Source organism: Bos grunniens, chromosome 7, assembly GCF_055505025.1.
Source record: "Bos grunniens cultivar Pamir isolate PY7600 chromosome 7, Bosgru_T2T1.0, whole genome shotgun sequence".
NCBI lineage: Eukaryota > Metazoa > Chordata > Mammalia > Artiodactyla > Bovidae > Bos > Bos grunniens.
In genome coordinates this window covers 81272709-81293693 of record NC_141171.1, presented here as the reverse complement: position 1 = coordinate 81293693, position 20985 = coordinate 81272709, and the positions used below count along the sequence as shown (strand labels likewise).

The following is a 20985-nucleotide window of genomic DNA, read 5'->3' as shown; positions in this document are numbered from 1 at the left end:
CTCTGGTGACGGTCACGTACCCAGCTTCTATGTCCAGGTGCACATCACCAGCTGATTCCTTTCCCTTCCTTCTCAGGACCCAAGCCATGCGAGGAGGGGATGATGGAGCAGGGCATGGAGCCCACCTAGAGTGGTTCTCTTTCAGAGCCTCCACCTCTTTTAAATATGACCCAAAGAAAAAAAAATATTTTACCTTTGCATGGGGGTACGGACTGGGAGAGTACCTCAGAGGGCCTTCTGGGGCTGGAAGGGTTCTTGATTTAGGGGTGGTTGTATGAGTGTACACACGTGTAAAAATTCCTCAAGCTGTACACTTAAGATTCAAGCACTTTACTGTGTATTGGCCTCAGTTAACATATATGCTATCATTATAACCTAGCATACAAGTGATACTTACCCTTTTTGCATGTGATATGATATGCTCAGATATTTTCTAAGTTCTCCTGTGTTATCTCATTGAACATTTGCAGATGGGGACCCACCAAACTAATTGCATGATCCTGTAAAGAGTCAGAGCTCCCAGTTTGCACATTTTGTCCTAACAGACCATAGTCCCTCCTGCTCCCCTGGCAGAACAGGCAGAAAGTTAGGGGTCTGTGGGGCTGACCAAACTGTTTCATGGCAGTTCAGGCACCAGGTGAAATAAATGCAGTGAGCCTGAAATAGCCCAGATCCCAGACGCAGAGAATGGGGAGGCTTTTGAAAAGCATGGAGATATAGAATTTAAAAGATGGTGGTTACAATGAGAAACTGCTCTTTCTTTTTCTTCCAGTTCCTTATTAGTAGACATTTAGCCTCCACGGAGAAGGCAATGGCACCCAACTCCAGTACTCTTGCCTGGAGAATCCCAGGGATGGGGGAGCCTGTGGGCTGCCGTCTATGGGGTCACACAGAGTCGGACACGACTGACGTGACTTAGCAGCAGCAGAAGCAGCCTCCACCTACCCACCCCATGGACTTCCAAGGTGGCTCAGCAGTACAGAAACCACCTGTAATACGGGAGACACAGGAGACATGGGTTCAATCCCTATGTTGTGAAGATTCCCTGGAGAAGGAAATGGCAACCCACTCCAGTATTCTTGCCTGGAGAATCCCATGGACCAGGGAGCCTGGTAGGCTATAGTCCATGGGGTCACAAAGAGTCGGACACGACTAAGCGGCTTCACTTTCACTTTCACCCACCCCATGCCTTACCTCAACTCCTCATCTTTTATAGTGTAATTTTACGTTAGTAATGTCAGAAGAGAAGTTGGGCTACTTTTGAGAAAAATGTGTGGCACCCTTTTTTTGAGGGCCTAGTTATCCTCATACTTATGATAAAGGTGGGGTGATGAAGTGACTACCTCCATAGATAACAAAACAGAAATCCCAGATTTCTGAAAATTCTTCAAATTATGATCTCTGTCATAGGCCACATACTCCCTTCTCATCTTCTCCAATTCCCTTCAAAGTTCAGGGGCTCTTTCCATACCTAGTGGCCAGGTGTTCACATGGCTAGCTCATGTCACAGGGATGGGAACAGAAGCGAAGCGTGTAAGTGCCCTATCACTTGCTATAAAGGAAACCTCCTGTTGTGGGCTTATTCTCTTTTCTGTTCCTGAATCTGGCTAGAGCCTGGATGTATTAATAACAGGACCCAGATTTGACCAGCAGGCAAGGTCAACGCCATGAGGAATGGCCAAGTAACAAAATGAAAGGAACCTGGGTTCTCAAATCCCTACCAGGCTGATTGCTCATTTCAGAAGTGGAAAAGGAAGCCAACGAGACAGAAGGGACCCACATTCTCTCTTTTCTCAGTTTTCTCTTGGACTCAACAGCAGCGTCATGTTTCCTTGAGCTCTAAACATTAGGACAACTTCATCTACTGGACAAAAGTGAAGTATTTTCATATATATTATTCCATGGATCCACTGCAGTAATTCTAGGGGCAGATATGAGGCTTTCATTTTAGATGAGGAACACAGCCTCAGACCTCCACCTCTAACCTCAGTAGCTCTTCTCTCCACAGCCTGTTCATGAGCTGCCATTGGGTGAACAGAGCTGATTGGAGAGTAATGAGTTCTGTGTGCCTGGAGGTAATTAAACCTGGGCTGGTGATGGCATGGGAAAGCTGTAAACCCCAGAAAGACAGTGAGGCTAGAAGACCTTTAATGTCATCTTTGCGTGCATACTCAGTTGTGTCCGACTCTTTGAGACCTCATGGACTTTGGCCCACTGTCCAAGCTTTAGCCCAAGCTCCTCTGTCCATGGAATTTTTCAACCAAGAATCCTGGAGTCAGTTGCTATTTCCTCCTCCAGGGGATCTTCCAGACGCAGGGATCGAACCTGTGTCTCTTGAGTCTCCTGCATGGGCAGGCGGATTCTTCACCATGAGTGCTACTTAGGAAGCCTAAGGTCCTTCAAATTCTGTGATATTTTAGTACCTGCAACATGGTTTCGTCTAAACCTTTTCCTCCCTGAACTTTAGAAGTAAAAGAATATCTGAAGGAGCCCACAGCTATGAAGAAGACAATATAGAAAAATGCTGAAACAATCAAATGAAGAGACTAAGGAGATTTTGGAGAATTTGAGAAAGGCAAAGTTTAATTTGCATACAGGAGTAACCCACACCTCACCTGGCAAGTGTTAGGCCACAGCACAAACCCCTGTCGGAGTCACAGATGTCAGCAGATGTGCAAAGTAACTGGACACAAACAATATAGTTCTCCAAGTAATACATGGGTTTGTCCATCACACACACAAATAACAAACACACTTAAATGCTCTGCAAAAGAGAGATGAGGATGGTAATCAAATTACCTCACATTTGGACAGCACTTTACAGTCAGATCCACTTTGTCCTCATGACAGTCCTGTGAGGTAGGCAGCACAGGCATCACTGTTAACTCCATTTCACAGATGAGGAAACTGAGGATCAGAGAGGTTCAGCACTGGCCCAAGGTTTCCCAGCTTTAGCTGGGTAGATCTGAGTCTAGGGCTACGATGCCTAGTCCAGTGCTCTTTCACAACTGCCTTTCCAGAGAAGAATTAATGGTGGTCTAACAAGACAGTGGTTCAACATCATTTAGTAGAACTATTATTTTTCTTGAGCAAATGCAATCAAGTACAATCAAATCAACCCTGATGTTAACATCATGTGGTATGGTAGCCAAGATGAATAGTTTTCTGATCTTTCATGTATTTATACCTACAAGATGGTTGTTTTCTACTTTAGTTCCTCCCTGCCTTAATTTTAAGTCACTAACAGATACCAAGAAAAGACACTTTGATTAAATTTCATTGATTCAAGTCTTATTACCAGGATTCACATAGTGGTGTCAGTAATCAAGTCATTATTTAAAGCTACAATCTGTTGTCTTTCTGAAGTGAAAATGAATCTTATTCACTTATTCCTTCTGGCTGTGGATATTAGCATAGCTCTATTGTTTAGCCATAAATACTACCTTTTATACCATTTCAATAGCAGAAAAAATAATAAACTTCACAGGCTGGTTTTTAAAAAATCTTATGGTTTAAAATGAAGGGAAAGTCTCCCCCCCACCCCTTCCAGGGGGAATAAGATCAACCTTTGAAAAGAAAAGCTAAATGAAATCCTCTATTTTAAGACAAAACTCAATTCTATTGGGAACAACCCTCCTATTGTGTTACTCTTTAGTTAAGGATTTGAAAACGGTCCAATCATTGCTGACCCTAGGTCCTGTCTGTTACAACACTGTGAGAAAAAAAGAGATGTGGGTCCATTATCACACACACTCCAAACTGGAATGTCATGGATTTTTCTCTGCCAAGTTATTCAACATCTGTACTGAAATTTAACAAACAGTAATAGGGACTTGGTGTGACAGTCAGTTGAAAATACTGCAACAGTAAGTTTGAATTTCCCTCTTTAAATTCCTTCAGAGAAACACTAAGGAAAATTGACAACATTCTACTTCATGCCTGAATCAGTCACATAATATATTGCTTTAAATAAGAGACTTGTCCTTGTAGCAAAACTGGATGTCTGAGTTAATCACCAAAGGTACCCCCTAAAATCCCCAAGATAATTTCATTGACTGTACAAAATGTGAGTATTCATCTGAAAGCATGAACTTGGATTTTACTTCTGATTTTCTAGGTTAATTTTGCAAGAATACAGGTGTTTCCTATTTGGCTGTTAGAGGCTGACCTCCCATCTACTCATAGAAATGGGTCTCGTGTAATAGAATACAAGCAGACCCAGCCAGGAGCGCTCATTCCAACCGTCACACAGAGCTTGCAAGGCAGAAGAGGATGGGTGCTTTAAAAAATCAAAAGGAAACCACAAATTGCTCTTGGGGCTTTTAAATGTGACCAAATTGAGCTTTTTAAAAATGCGCTTTCCTCTCCCAGCTGGCCCAGAAATGGTGCAGGTCATCAAAAGTAACTCCCTTGGAGGTGGAAAGGCTTCACACTCTAGGAAGCAGGAGAGGTGTGTAACTAGCAAAAAAAAAATACTTAAAGGTCAGCAGAGACGACGGACAGTGCCCACAGTTGACCGCCAGGGGGCGCTCTTCCAACATTCTGCGGGAAATAGGCCTGCCGGCTTTGTCACTGGCTGAGGAAAACCTGTATGCCAAAAGGGAAGGAGCATTTGGAAATTCCTCAAGTTTCTGTTTTTCTCTAATAAGAACGGCTGCAGTGCCTCTGGAACCACTGGGTCAGAGAATTAAGGGTCCAAACTTCCAGGGACGGGGCCCACAGACCCACACCCTCCCTTCTGGAAGACTCTGGAGACTCTTAAGGCCAGAGTCTGATATATCAACATTTCCACGTGTTGCTCTGCCTGAAACTGCTATCTGTGTGGTCTTTTCACTGATCTGTCCCGGTTTTAGTTCACTTTCAAAACTGTGTCTTTGCACCAAGAAAGTTAACCTTTACTTTCTTATTCTTTTGCAAGACTTTGAGGTGCTTGGTGCAACTGACATATATTAGTTCAAACTTTGTTTCTGAACACTGAGAAATAAATGATAAGTTATGCACTGTTAGGATCCAAAGAACTCATGCTTCTTATCATGCATCAAGATGCATCAACTTTTTATTTGAAACTAAAGAGAAAAAACAAGCAACTTTAAAAAATAAAAAAGAAAGAAAGAAAAAAATTAAGCATCCATAAGTCACCCTCCTTGAGTTTAGTGCTATCCTGTTAGCTAATATGAGCTATTGAAAATATTTTTGGAATGGTCTTCAAATATTATAAATATTTTCTTTTACTTACTTGATATTTCACTATATAGTTATGTACAGAGATGGCCCTTACCATGCAGGAAAAATGTACATTCACCTCTGTGGGACATTATCAATTCCACTGGGTCTTATGAGCCAGTAAGTTGAATTTATTAGTCAGCTGTCAGCTCTAACAACATAATTAAAGTGCAAAGAGAGAAAGCAGCCAAAAAGATCAATTTTTTTTCAATGTCAGCATTAATATGCTTCATGCCTCTAAGAAATAATGCCAGATGCAATAGGCTCAGGTAACAATATCTTTTCTCTTCTTTGAAAGCAGAGGTCTCCCTGAGAAGAGAAGAGGGAGGTAAACACGAGAACATGAGCTAGCCCTATTTCTTTAATAACCAACAATCCTGGGGAAATCACAGTCGCTTTCCCAGCCTAGGGTAGGAGGACGAACCCCTGCATTTGGTTTTCTGACACAAGAGCTCATGAGTGCTTGGGCCCATTTCCCATATATTTTCCCATTTTCCCATATATTTTCACTCAGAAATGCCTCAAAATTTAAAAACAAAGATGACTGGAGAAGAACTGTCTACTAATAGCACATGGAAGGGTGGGTTTTAAAAAGAAAATCTCACTAAATCAGGGGTCCCCAGCATCCAAGGTCTAACGCCTGATGATCTTTGGTGGGGCTGATGTGGTAACAATAGAAATAAAGTGCATGATAAATGTAATGCACGTAATCAATCTGAAACCAAGTCCCCTCCCTCTGCCCCACCCTGTAGAAAAATTGTCTTCCATGAAACCGCTCCCTGGTGCCAAAAAGCTTGGGGGCCACTGCACTAGACAACTTTAAAAAACAAACAAGTAATGTTCATAGTGAGCCGAAACATGGTTCGTGTAAATCAGAACAGATTCCCACGTAACCAAGGGGGTGGGGGGGGATGAAAAGAAGCACAGAAAGGCGCAGAGACGATTTTTAAGTATATCTTTTCACTTAGCACTGAAACCCACTCTTCCCCTCGGTGGCCTTCTGTTGTATTCCACAGTTTTGTTCGTGAGGCACGTGGGCATCTTTCTGCAAAGCCTGCACCTGCCTCTCCAATGGCATCGACTTCCTGAACTGCACAGCCTCAGGAAGAAGTCCCCCACGTGGCTGGACTCTTTGGGGGCACAGCGATTGGGCTTTAAATTATGGAAATGTTACATACAAATCCATTTGACTTTCAACATGTCTTTCCTGTCCTGTTGCCTAAAGACTGAAAGAGCAGTTTCAGAACATGCCATTCCTCCAATATAAATATTTATGATGCACTGAGAACCATGCACATGCTGAGGACTGAAATTGCTTATGTGTCGGCCCATCCCTAGAGACAGCCTCGGCTCTTCTGGAAGCCTGTAACAAAGGAAATGTAAGAGAAGCAGTTAAATCCTAGGAGAAAACTGGGAGGTGCCCCAGGCCAGTTAAGTGCCAGTGAAACATCACAAGCCTTTTCATGGACCTTTGTCCCTGAGTTCTTAACAGAACACGGGGCAGAATTTGAAATTTCCCTTCTTAACCTGCTTCTTTAAAGTGGCTACCAGCACCTCCCAGTTTATACTCCCTCATGCAAATGTGCCCTCAGTTTACCAAACACCACTCTCTTCAGCTTCCCACCCAAGTCTGAAGCATCTATCCTTGATCCCAACCAGCTGGGCTTCCCTGGCTGGAGACAGAATTCTGGTTTGGCTCCATCATCTTTGGGGAACAGAGGAGACTGGCTTTGTCTCCATCCCCCTGTCCTCTCAGCACTGCGGGAGGCATGGCATGCACAGTTCTGTCCACTCTGCTTTCCATGAAAATTCCACGGACGCGGGGCAAGGTCGGATCGTCAAGCAGGGAGCCGAGGTTCAATTTTTAGTGACAGCTCATACAGCGTATCTTCATCTATGATGAGGGCTTTGTCAAGCAAGTACTGAGTGACCTGGAGAAGAAAGAAGAAGAAACCCGCTTTGAGTTCCTTCACAACACCAGATGTACATTTTCTGAATGGAGCCTGACACAATTCAACATTTTCTCCCAAGCACTGAAATACTTTATGTAACTAAAATACATTAGGAATATATTCTGACTGTATATTCTGTTCCCCTCTTAACTCCCTACCCTAGGCACTGCCCTCAAGAAGCACCACTGTTATCAGTTGGCTTATATTCTCCCAGATATTTTTCAGTATCTTTCCAGACATTACCAGGTACTTACAGAAATCATTTTTCCTCTAATACATGGTATCACAAGGGTATATTTTATTCTGCTTTCATCAGACTAGAAGTTGTGGAGTGCTCCTCATGTCATACAAAGAGCTCTCACTGCTGTGCTGTATTACAAGTGTGACATATCAGAGTTTATTTAATGATCTCATATTGATGGGTTGCCATCAATATTTCACTATGACACAAAGTTACGGTGAAGTCCTTGTTAGCATACTCCCTAGTCCTCACACATGAATGGTTCCACACCAGAAATGAAATGAAAGGACATGGAAATGAACAGGTTAGAACAGGGGTTAGCACCATAAAAATATCTCTTTATTTTTACGGAGAGATAGCAGATATAAGTAAAATTAAATACTTTCATTAGTTTTGACAAAAGTAAATGCCCATGTGACTTATATATCTGGAGAAGGAAATAGCAACCCACTCCAGTATTTTTCCTTGGGAAATCCCATGGACGGAGGAGCCTGGAGGGATACAGTCCATGAGGTTGCAAAGAGTTGGACACGACTTAGCGACTAAACAATAACAATCAAGCTACACATGTAGCGTGCTAGAGGATAATTTCATCACCCCAGAAAGTTCCCTCACGCAGCTTCCCCGTTAACCTACTGCCAGAAGCGATCGCTGCTCTGATTTCTGTCACCACGTGTTAGTCCTGTCTGCTCTAGAACTTCATGTGAGTGGAATCACACAGTAGGTACTCGTCTGTGTCTGGTTTCTTCTACTCTGCATCATGTGCTGGACGCATCTGTGTTGTGGAGTGTCTCACTGGTTATCTTCTACTGCTGAGTAGTGGCCCACTGTATAGATGCACCGCAATTTGTTTATCCATTCATCTGTTTATGGACACCTGGGCTATTTCCAATTTTTGGCTATTATTAAGAAATGCCATCAACATCTTATGTGAGACTTTTTGTGAGCATGTTTTCACTTTCCCCTTGGATAAATACCTGAGTCATAAGGTATTTAAGTTAAATATGCATATTTAACATTTTCAGAAACCTCCAAAGGACACACTTTTCCAAAGAGGTTGTACCATGTTACTCTCATCAGCAATGTATGAGAATTCTGGTTACTTGGTATATCAATTTTTAATAAAAAAAAATATATAAAATAACCTCCAAAACCGTTGTGCCTATAGTACATGAGAGTATCTGTTATCCCATATCCCAACTCAAGTTTGCTGTTAACAATATTTTAAAAATTTGTCTGTCTGATAGCTGATACTGATGCTTTGTAATTTGTATTTTTCTTATTAGTGAAGTTGAGCATTCTCCAAATATGTATTGGACATTTTTGTTTCTTCTTCTGTGAATCACCTGTTTATAGCTTTGTCAATATTGTGTTGTTTATGATTTTTCTTATAGATTTATAGGAATACTTTTTTAATTTATAGGAATAATTTTATTCTGTCTTTGTTTTTTATGTTACAAACATTGTCTCCTAGTCTATTGCTTGTACTCTTCTACAATTTTTAAACAATTGCCCTTTGTCAGATAGAAGTTTTAGATTTTGATTCAGCAAACTGTATCAATCTCATCTTCTAAAGCTTTTGCATTCTGTGTTTAAGAAGGTCTTTCAAATCCAAAGATCATGAATATTTTGTCCTATATTATTTCATTTAAATAATGTAATGTTTCTTTTTGTATAAGGTAGTGAATTCATCTGGAATTTATTTTTTGAATAGTATAAGATGGAGAACAAAAATCCCTATTCCATTTACACAATGGTCAGTTTCTTTCCGTCACTTTCTTTAAATGTCTCCTTTATCCCATATTAAATTTTCATATAGACAAAATCTGCATCTGGACTTTATCCTACTCCACTGAGTTTGTATTCCTCTGCCAAGATAGTCCTCTTCTATTCACTGCAGTGTTAGTGTCTGTATCTGGTAGGGAAGGCTCTCCCTTACTCTTCTTATTTTTCAAAAAGTTCTTATCTTTTTTTTGCCTATCAAAGCTTCCTTATGAGTTTCATAATAAGTATGTCAAGTTCCATGAAATAACAGGGATGATGAACTGTGTGTTAAATTGGAATCTTCTACCTTACCATTTCAATTTTTCTGTAAAGCTAAAATGATTCTAAAAAATAACATCTATTACAAAATGAAAAAAAAGAAAGAAGAGGAAAGGAAAGAAAGAAAAGGAAGAAAGAAAAAGGTAATAAACATCAGTTATTGTTGGGATGGAGAGAAGAAGGGGATAATGACATGAGATGAATCCTGAAAGATGAGTAGGGACTACATAATGCAAGATTTCTGGGATATATCAAAATTTTTTTCTTTCCTTAGCCTAAGAGCAAAGATAAGCCAATAAAATATTTTAAGCAAGGGGCAAATAACTCCCACTGTGTGTTTCAGAGAGTCCTATTTGGCTGTAAATTTGTTGAATGGATTTGCATTCAGTACACCAGGTACCAAATAGGAAAAGGAGTACGTCAAGGCTGTACATTGTCACCCTGTTTATTTAACTTATATGCAGAGTACATCATGAGAAACGCTGGGCTGGAAGAAACACAAGCTGGAATCAAGATTGCCGGGAGAAATATCAGTAACCTCAGATATGCAGATGACACCACCCTTATGGCAGAAAGTGAAGAGGAACTCAAAAGCCTCTTGATGAAAGTGAAAGTGGAGAGTGAAACAGTTGGCTTAAAGCTCAACATTCAGAAAACAAAGATCACGGCATCCGGTCCCATCACTTCATGGGAAATAGATGGGGAAATAGTGGAAACAGTGTCAGACTTTATTATTCTGGGCTCCAAAATCACTGCAGATGGTGACTACAGCCATGAAATTAAAAGACGCTTACTCCTTGGAAGGAAAGTTATGACCAACCTAGATAGCATACTGAAAAGCAGAGACATTACTTTGCCAACAAAGGTTCGTCTAATCAAGGCTGTGGTTTTTCCTGTGGTCATGTATGGACGTGAGAGTTGGACTGTGAAGAAGGCTGAGCGCTGAAGAATTGATGAACTGTGGTGTTGGAGAAGACTCTTGAGAGTCCCTTGGACTGCAAGTCCATTGTGAAGGAGATCAGCCCTGGGATTTCTTTGGAAGGATTGATGCTGAAGCTGAAACTCCAGTACTTTGGCCACCTCATGAGAAGAGTTGACTCATTGGAAAAGACTCTGATGCTGGGAGGGATTGGGGGCAGGAGGAGAAGGGGATGACAGAGGATGAGATGGCTGGATGGCATCACTCACTTGATGGACGTGAGTCTGAGTGAACTCCAGGAGTTGGTGATGGATAGGGAGGCCTGGCGTGCTGCGATTCATGGGGTCGCAAAGAGTTGGACACGACTGAGCAACTAAACTGAACTGAACTGAACACCAGGTACCAGACATTGGTAGCTTGGACAAGGGGTGGTGGTAGTGGTGTGGACAGCTTCACAAGAAATACTGGATATAAAATAGATAGAATTTGATAATGAATTGATATTCTTTTTGCTTTCTTTCTTGTTTTTCTTAATCAGAGTTACCAAATGTTTGTCTGTCTTTTTGGTCTTTTCTTTGAGTTAGCTTTTGGTATTATTGATCTACTCTACTGCTGTTTCCAACTAACTAACTTCCACTTCTTTCTTAAAGTTCCCTGACAACCATACAAGATTACCTTTGGCTGATGATCGATTCGATAGGAAGTCTGCTGGAACTGGCGTATCTCTCTGATGATGTGTGATATCTGATGGAGGAAGAACAGAAGCAAAGCATGAGCACTGCCCTGGGTTGCAGCACAGTATTCTGGGAGCCTGTCCCAGAGCAGTCAGTCCCTTACTCCATCCATTGAGGCACCTGGAGCCCTGCTCCATCATGACCTAGCCCTAGGGCTTTTTTGCCTTCAATGAGCCACAAGAAACCCTAACAGCAAGAAGATACTGAATTCCCAATCAGGGAAACAGCTGGCACAGGGTATCCTCAGGTGACAGGCATGGGGCGCTAGTGTCCATGGGCTCCTCACTTCTAAATGCTCAGAACCCAGCTGTCCAACAAGAAGCCTTCAGCATCTGTCTATCCCTGCTCAGTCTCAGAAAGTCATCCCTGGGGCTTTATTCCCCACCCTCATTGTCTAGACTGCCAGCTGAAAGAGGACTGCGAAAATCTCCTGAATCAGCCAACATCAGGTATCAGACCCAGTGTCGGATAAAAAGGTCAAGATGAAAAAGCAAACGGTCACTCTTCCATGACATCGCCTCTTCTCTATAAGCCACTGAGGTCACCAAGACAGGCTGCTTACATGAAACTCGAACCCACCATTCTCATCTTGGAGAAATTGACGAGGCCTTCCTCGGTAAAGTTTGGTGTTCCTTCTTCAATAAACGCCAGGTCTGTCAGGTACATCCCCAGATAAGGAACAGCCGGGGGGTTACAACTAGAAGAACAAGAGGCACTGTTCACAAGCTCATTCACACAGGTGTCCACCCACCTCCCCTGTTTCAACAGGAAGCAGCTGCGCTGCTCCCCTCCTGAAGCAAAAAACTCTTTTAATCCCATTTTCAGAAGCATGCTCATAATATGCAGAGGTTTAATTATGTCTTACAATAGAGTGTGATACAAAATTACAGCTCATGCTTTACTATGTGTTTGAGACAGTGGTACTTCAAACGACAGGATGTCTTATAGACAAATACAAAACATGTGCTAATGGGACTTGCTTGTAGCATTGGCCTGCAGTGCTTGTCAAATGGCCACACCGTTAGGGATGTAAAAGCATGTAGGAAACCCCATGCCCTCACCTCATTTAAGTGCAAACATTCAACCTTGAAGAAGTGGGTGGAAAAATCAATGTGACTAGAACTTGTAAAACTTGTTTTCTGTTTTAGTTAGTATTTAAATGTCTTAGAAGATAGAGATTAATATCACACCTGCACACTAAAGTGAGACCTTCTTTGTTTGGAAGGTGCATTCTCAGAGTCTAGAGGTTGAGAACACGGCCTTTTAATCCAGGGGAAACTGAGTTTGAGTCCCCACTTGCCTACTTCCTAAGTGGTGGTGGGCAAACTCTCTGAACTGCAGCTTCCTTGTCTGTAAAATGGAGACAATGAAACTTTTATCTCTAGTTTTCTATGAGGCTTAAATAAAACACATCAAGCACTTAGCATAGAGTCTATAATTTATTCAATCTTCAGTAAATAGTTCTTATACTATCATTGTTACTTTAAGTCTTTCTTTCCGTCATGGCATCACAGGACAAAATTTTCCAGAGTAAGTGAAGTCCATGTGGCAGGTCATAAGAAAACTAATTGCAGGAGGATATCCTCTGTTCTCCCTCCCTCTCTCTCTGTGTGTCTGAAGAACAAGAAAAGGATCCAGCAACAAAAAGCCAAAAATAAAAAACAAAAGCAACAGGGACTGGAATATTCAAATAAAGAATCACAGGAAATCACTGTATTTAGATTAGGAAATACCAAATAAAGAAACTTTTTATAGTAAAATATAGTAAGATTTACTGTGGTGACATTTTCTTCTTATTTGGAATGCTCTGCATACCATGAGTATATCCATGACACTCACTACATGCGTGGTATTCCAAATGAAAAGGCAAGTCAGAAAAACACCTGATGATGGAAGCTGTGTCCCATTTGGTTTTCTTTTCAAAGGAAAGTATGAGGTAGGCTGCGGGGAGCGAGCTCCGCCTCTGGCAAAGGTCATGAGGAAGGAGGCTTGGCATACGCAAAGGCGGGATCAAGCCTCAGGAGTCTCCCTGGAAATTCTTGAGCAATCTACCCCCAAAACCAGAGTCTGCCTACTTTCTGCTTTGTGCTTTCACCTACACCTCTGACTTTACGGGGGGCTGTCCCCCACTACCTCTCTGAAAAAAGAGTTAGCTTATAGCTCCAGTTAATAATTCCTGGGTGTGACAGTGTTTCAACCTACAAACTCCCTTGGAAGTCCTCTAGCCTGCCTGAATAGGTTTTTCCGGCCACATGTGATTGCTCAGAGCCTCCAAACTGTGAGAGGCATGAGATGTTCTAAACTGTCTAAATACAGATTCCTTTGAGCAGTCAAAAGATTGATTAGAAATTGTATTGGTGAAGGGATTTTCACTTGTTGGGCCAATGTTTGCTGCTAAGTCTCCATATCCCTTACCTGCTGTGTCCCTGGCAGTGTATTGATTAATATAATTGGTGTAAATAGTAGCTTTAATGTTTGTAACCTGGGACCCTTGAGTTAATTCTTTTTCTTGTTATAGCCCACCACACCTTTGCGCTGTAGGAATGCAACTTTATCTAATGCTTTTGGAGGGTGGCTCCTGACCAATCACCTTTAGAGAAAAATAAGTTTTCTGAAGAAAAGGTCTTAAAATGTTAACAGGCTTCTGGGCCAGAAGATGATGCAAATCACCTAAGCTTTTGCATATGATAAGTTTGCAGGAAGAAAGCCTGGCTTGCTGCCTGACTCTACCCCTTCCCCCATTATCCTCTATGCATAACTTAAGGTATAAAAACTACTTTGGAAAATAAAGTGCGGGCCTTGTTCACCGAAACTTGGTCTCACCATGTCGTTCTTTCTCTTACCTTCTGGCTGAATTATTCAGCCTCTTTTCTCCACTGAATTTCCTCACTGAGCTATCCTTATTTCAGCCTCTTTTCTCCACTGAATTTTCCTACTGAGCTATCCTCATTCTATTACTCTTTATATCCTTAATTAACGTTTAATTAAGCAATTGTTTCCTGATCTTCGCCGACGCCGTCCCCGCTTCGAATTCCCTGGATCCACCGGGGCTGGACCCCGGCAAGTGGCGCCCGAACAGGCTGATTCGAAGGTAGGTACCTCAGAAAAAGTGTAGAGAAAGTGTTGAATTGAAGAAGTGTTGAGAAAGTGTTCAATTTACGGGACGGATAGGCCCCCACCCAGGGTGCCGCGGACCCCCCTGTAGGACAGACAGGGCGAGTAGTGGTGGGAAGTGTTAAAGGGGTTTGAGAGAAAACCCGGTTTCTAGAGTTAAAAGGCCAAAGAAAAGCCTGATCTTTTAAAAGCTAAAAGCTTTGTCTTCTATTATACTTAATTTTCTGACATGGGTAACACTGAAACTAAGAATGGCAACTCTTTATACAAGTAATCTTGAAACTGTTAAAGAGGCTACTGTTAATTTAGATACTTGGGTGAAGGTAAAAAACAACTAAAAACTTATCCTATAAATATGATTAAAAATGTTCTGGACCCTCATCATGAGGCTGTGGGATAGCCTATGGGAGAGGCTATAGCGGTGGATGGTAGTGGGTCTCCACCTTCTGCACAAATCATATTTTCTGCCATTGACGAAGAAAAGGAGAGAGACTGCGCTACCTCCGGAGGAAGGAGAGGGCTTAACAGGACGCTGCGGCCGGGCGCCCTGACGAGCCCCCTCCCCCTCTACACAAACCTTTAAAAATTTATCCAACAATTTCTGATTTAAGTTGACTACTCCACCTCCGCTTGCACCTCCCAGGGCCTAAGAATTCCCCAGTTTACATCCAAAGTCTCCCAGAGCATTGCCTAAAGCTGAAAAAGATAAAAAAGACTTCTTTTAAACAAAGGAGCTTTTAAAAAATACACAATATACAGAGCCTGCTCCTTGAAGAAAACCCCCTCAGGGGGGCCTCACCCAAGCAAAAAAAATAAATAAATAAAAAGAGAAAAAAAAAAAGTAAAAAAAAAGAAAAAATAGAGAAAGATCTAAAGATAGAGAAAAAGCTAAAGAGTGAAAAGGAGAGAGGAACAGAGAAGGAAGGAATCAGGGAATGCAGCAAGATTGAGAAAGGAAGAAAGGAAGTTAGAAAAAGAGATACAGAGAGAAAGAGAGGGAGGAGGGAAGAAAAAGAGAGAAAGAGGGTAAAGGGAAAGAAACGAAGGAAAGAGAAGGGTAGCGAAAAATGAAGGGGGAGAAAAAAGTGAGAAAAGCAGGAAGAGAGGAAGAGAGAGACTGTAAGAGACGCTGTGACCAGGTGCCCTGGCGAGCTCCCCCTCCCCCCCACCCCCCCTGCGCAAACCTTAAAAAAAAAAAAACAAAAAAAACTTAACGACCACTTTCTGATTTAAGGCCATTGCTGCCGCCTCCGTTTGCGCCTTCCAGGGCCCAAGAGTTCCCCACTTTGCCCCCAAAGTTTCTCAAAGTGTTGCCTAAGCCTGAGGAAGATAAAAAGTTTTTTGAACAGTGGAGATTTTAAAACAGACTGCGTGCACAATATGCAGTGCTCCTTGGAGAAAACCCCCTCAGGGGGGTCTCACCCAGGCTAAGAAAAAAGCAGACGGTAAAGGGATTTAGCAACAATATTAACCCCTGATATGCCGGCTGCTCCGATTCCAAGGGGAGTGGCTGGCCCCCTGCCTGAGGGCATTGTAGGACTTGTGCTAGGGTGTAGCTCGCTTTCTTTTCAAGAAATTTCGGTGGTATATGGTGTGGTAGATTCTGATTATATTGGAGAAATTATAGTTTTGATCTCGCCGCTTACCAAAACTGTGCAAATTAATAAAGGTCAAAGAATAACACAGTTTTTGCTTTTACCTTATCAGGCAGGAAAAAACTTGACTTCTCAAGCTAAGAGCCACAGAGTATTTAGATCTAGTGATCTAGCCTTTTGGGTGCAGGAAAGTACAGCTCCAAGGCCTTTAAAAGATCTTTTAATTCAAGAAAATAAAATGTCAGGGCTATTAGACACAGGAACAGACATCTCTTAACATTTCTGGGAAAGACTGACCCAGCTCCTGGCCAACACATACTACTGAAAATGAGTTGAGATTAGAGAAACTGGTATGCGGGGTGGGAATGCTGTAGAGAAAAAGGTGAGGGAGAGTTTAAAACCCTGAAGAGTAGTGAGTTCCCCGTTGCTGGAAGTATTCAAGCAAATATTAGATGGTTGCTTGTCATCTAAAAAGCTATAGACCAGATTTAGGTTACTAAACGATAACTGGAGAAGCTTATAAACATGTTGTGCAACACCTCTTTACTTGCTTCTCATATTTAGGTCGGCCAAAAGTTTTAAAAAACTGATAATGCCCCTTTGAAGCTGCGGAGAGATTGTTTACTAACTTTAAATGATTTCCAAAAATTATTAGGGGACATTAATTGGATATGCCCACATTTAAAACTGACTACTGCAGATTTAAAGCCTTTGTTTAATTGCTTAAAAAGCGACCCTAATTCCAGTTCTAAGTTGACTAGTGAGACAGAGTTGGCTCTTGTTAAAGTAGATGAGACTTTAAATGATCAGTTAATTAGGATTAATACTACCAAAAGATGAGATTAAATTATTCTTGCCATAAAACATACACCTACAGGGTGATTGTGACAAAAAGGCCCATTGGTTCCATCTACCAGTGACCCCAAGAAAAATAGTTTTATCTTATCCCAGCTTGGTGGCACAATTAATTATAAAAAGAGGAAAAAAGAAGTGTAGAACTTTTTAGAAAAGAAGTAGCAAATATAGTAATTCCATTCAATAAGGATCAACTGCAAGTCTTTTACAAAATAGTGATGATTGGCAAGTTGCCCTGATAGATTTCAGGGGTCAAATTTTGTTTCATTTGCCCTCAAGCCCCCACAGTAGTTAAAAGTTCAAAAATGTTAGATTGGCAGTTTGAGGATACCTGTGGAACTTTGCCAACCCTATGTAGTTCCTACGCTGCCCTTTACCCTATGGGGGAGGGACGGGCTGTCTCAAATAGGAGATACTCAGAGAAGGGTTTTCTCAATTTCTTAGTTATCAACAGGTGGTACAATTAACAATACTTTATATATTGTTATAAATACGTAATATAAATATATTTGCCTAACTACAGTTTGCCTAATTAGGTATGGGTATAAATAAAACATCATAAAGGTATACCTAATTCTATTTATAGATCTATACTTACTTAATTTGTATATAAATCAATATATGTATTATATATATACTGTATAATTGAATGTATATTGCAGTAATATAATGTGTGTGGCTGATATTAATTGGTATGGATTGATGTGCTGTGATGATATATGTTCTGTATGCTGTATAATTATATATGTGTGACATGTATTATTACAGTACATTGGTTTGTGTTGGTTGGTATTGGCTGTGTGTGTGTTGTATTGCTGTAATATATATGAATTGATATATTAATTATAAGATTAATTCAAGTATATTGATTTATATATATTGTATGTCAATAAGTTTATACTTGTTGCCATATATAAATACATTTTACATTTAGGTATATCTGTATACCAAAATGAGATAAGGAGGTTATACATTTATTATTTAAATTTATAGAGACCTAAACTAAACATTAGACCTAAATTAACATATCTCTAAATTTATGTTGTTAAAATGTAAATTTTAAAAATTTTAAAAATTAAATTGACAACTGCTTGACAATTCCTTTGCCATAAACCGCCCCCCCCATAGGTGTAACTGGGGTAACCAGACAAAAAATTGGCAAAACGGCCCCCCTAGAGTGGGTCCATCTTCCCGCTCAAACTAAAAAAGTAGTGGCTTCTTATCCAGGATTGATAGCTACTTTGATATTAAAGGAAAAAAGCGGAACATTGGATTATTTGGAAAAGAGCCATCAGAAATTGTAATTCCATATAATAAGGAACAACTTGTTGCTCTTCTAATGTTTGATAAAAATTGGCAGATTGCTATAGGAAACTATTTTGGTCAAAATTTTGCATCATTTACCCTCACATGTTTTGCTGAATTTTATATCCAGACATCCAGTTATTTTTCCTGTCAGATGTAAACAATCTCCTATTCCAAATGCTCAGATAGCCTTTACTGACGGGTCAGCAAATGGTAAAGCCTCCATAGTTACTAAAAATCATCAAAAGGTTTTAGAAACACGGGAAACTTCAGCTCAAAGAGCTGAAATAACAGCAGTCATAGAGGCTTTTGCTATGTTTGCAGATGAGGAATTTAACCTTTATTCTGATTCTCAGTATATTGTCAGGTTGTTTCCACACATTGAAACTGCGGTTTTGCCTGAAAGTAAAACTACCATATTTCATTTGTTAAGTAAATTACAGCAACAAATTTGGAAGAGAAATAAAGTATTTTTCATTGGACACATTTGGGCTCATTCCAGATTGCCCGGCCCTTAAAATGCCTTTAATGATTTGGCTAACTTGTTAACCAGAAATACAGTGGCTACTGTGATTGAGGAGGCCAGAGCCTCTCACTCACTTCATCATCAATATGCTACTGCCTTAAGATATCAATTCCAAATTCCCAGAGAGGCTGCTCAAGAGATTGTGTGTTCTTGCTTATATTGCCCCACTGTTTATAATAGTCTACCTATGGGAGTTAATACTCGCGGTCTCAAACCTAACGTACTCTGGCAAATGGATGTAACTCATGTCTCTTCATTTGGAAAACTCCTTTGTTCTTTAACTGTAGACACCTTTTCTCATGTTATTATTGCAACTGCTCGTACAGGGGAAGCAATTAAAGATGTAATACAACATTTCTTTACTTGTTTTTCATATTTGAGCCTGCTAAAAGCTCTGAAAACTGACAATGCTCCTGCGTCTAAGTCTTTTCAGGAATTTTGTATAAAGTTTCAAATTAAACATAATACAGGCATCCCTTATAATCCCCAGGGACAAGCCATTGTTGAAAGAGCGCATCAAACATTAAAAATCCAAATTCAAAAACTAAAAGAAGGGGAGTTTAAGTATAGTTCTCCCCATCAAATCTTGCAACATGCTCTTTTCATAATAAATATTCTAAATACTGATCTGGCTGGAACTACTGCAATGCTTCGCCATTGATGCCTGGAGCAATTAAATGCAAAACCATTAGTTAAAGGGAAGGACCTCCTCTCAGGACAATGGAAGGGTCCTGACCCATTATTAACTAGCGGTCGAGGATGTGCTTGTATTTTTCCACAGGATGCAGATTCTCCAATTTAGATCCAGGACAGGTTGATTCGCCATGTTGCAGACCCCCAGACATCCAGTTCCCTCATTGCTTCGATCACAAAAGAGGAGCCCGCCTGAAGGGGAGGCAAGATAAACATCGAGATCCCGGCGGGACCGACGGGGCTGCTGCAGCGCGAACTCCAACCAGAAAATAATTCTACTTATTCTGTTTTGGCTTGTCTACCCTCTCCTTATGTTTTTCTCTTTACCAATGATTCTGGAAAACTTAATGTACATGTGACTTTCACTGGTGGACCCAATGTAGTGACTTGTGAACAATGCATGCTCTCATCTTGTTTAAACCCTCAATATAATGTTTGCTCCTTTATAGTGTTACAATGTCCACCTTATCTTATGATGTAACCACTTATTGATATGTTAACTATAGTCTTGCTATGTTACAACAACTACAAGATTTAATGTGATCACGACGATTTGTGGGCTTTACTTATTTTAGGAATATCAGCTTTAATAGCAGCAATTACTTCTGTTACTGTGGCAGCAATATCATTGACTCAACAAGTGCATACTGCCCAATATGTTGATACCATGTCTAAAAATGTTTCTTTAACTCTAGCAACACAGAAAGTTATAGATAGAAAATTGGAGATGAGAGTAGAGGCCTTAAAAGAGGCAATAATGCATATTGGGACTGAGTTACAGGCTTTAAAAGTGAAAATGGCTCTGTCTTGCCACGCTGATTACCGGTGGATATGCGTGACATCTTTAAAGGTAAACGAGACATATTATGAATGGGAAAAAATAAAAAAACATATCTCAGGTGTTTGCAACAGCTCTGACATTGGCCTGGACTTAGGGAAATTTCATAATCAAATACAGACCCTGGAACACTGTCAACTGGATTTTACCACCGCTGGAGCAGCTAATGACTTATTTCACACCTTCTCTAACTTTACTTCTGGAAAAAGCATTCTGTCTAATATCTTTAGTTCTAGTTTTGCTTCTCATAATCATTCTTCCTTGTATTGTCAGGATTCTTCGGCAGAGCATTCAAAAGCTCGCGACTGAGCTGCCTCTGGCTGTTTTAAGAAATAAAAAAGGGGGAGATGCGGGGAGCGAGCTCCGCCTCTGGCAAAGGTCATGAGGAAGGAGGCTTGGCATACGCAAAGGCGGGATCAAGCCTCAGGAGTCTCCCTGGAAATTCTTGAGCAATCTACCCCCAAAACCAGAGTCTGCCTACTTTCTGCTTTGTGCTTTCACCTACACCTCTGACTTTACGGGGGGCTGTCCCCCACTACCTCTCTGAAAAAAGAGTTAGCTTATAGCTCCAGTTAATAATTCCTGGGTGTGACAGTGTTTCAACCTACAAACTCCCTTGGAAGTCCTCTAGCCTGCCTGAATAGGTTTTTCCGGCCACATGTGATTGCTCAGAGCCTCCAAACTGTGAGAGGCATGAGATGTTCTAAACTGTCTAAATACAGATTCCTTTGAGCAGTCAAAAGATTGATTAGAAATTGTATTGGTGAAGGGATTTTCACTTGTTGGGCCAATGTTTGCTGCTAAGTCTCCATATCCCTTACCTGCTGTGTCCCTGGCAGTGTATTGATTAATATAATTGGTGTAAATAGTAGCTTTAATGTTTGTAACCTGGGACCCTTGAGTTAATTCTTTTTCTTGTTATAGCCCACCACACCTTTGCGCTGTAG

At 40.9% G+C, this 20985-nt stretch overlaps 1 protein-coding gene and 1 long non-coding RNA gene across 12 annotated transcripts in view; one reads left to right on the top strand and one right to left on the bottom strand.

Annotated features, from left to right (window-relative positions):
• Positions 1-2555: 2555 nt before the first annotated feature.
• The window catches only part of RASGRF2 (Ras protein specific guanine nucleotide releasing factor 2), a 271385-nt gene continuing 252955 nt past the window's right edge, over positions 2556-20985 (bottom strand). For 5 of the 11 annotated variants that reach the window (XM_086412804.1, XM_086412802.1, XM_086412805.1 and 2 more), the window contains 3 exons: positions 11692-11809; positions 11054-11122; positions 2556-7154 (listed from right to left, as the gene is read on the bottom strand). In XM_086412804.1, the coding sequence (XP_086268930.1) occupies positions 7062-7154; positions 11054-11122; positions 11692-11809 (280 nt within the window). In that variant the 3' untranslated portion in view covers positions 2556-7061. The remainder of the gene's footprint in view (positions 7155-11053; positions 11123-11691; positions 11810-20985) is intronic. The other 6 variants (XR_015168016.1, XR_015168015.1, XR_015168012.1 and 3 more) reach the window with 2 other exon arrangements.
• On the top strand, positions 13907-19749 carry LOC147369877 (uncharacterized). Its single transcript, XR_015168022.1, has 2 exons — positions 13907-14203; positions 19289-19749. It is a non-coding gene; the product is annotated as an uncharacterized LOC147369877 (long non-coding RNA).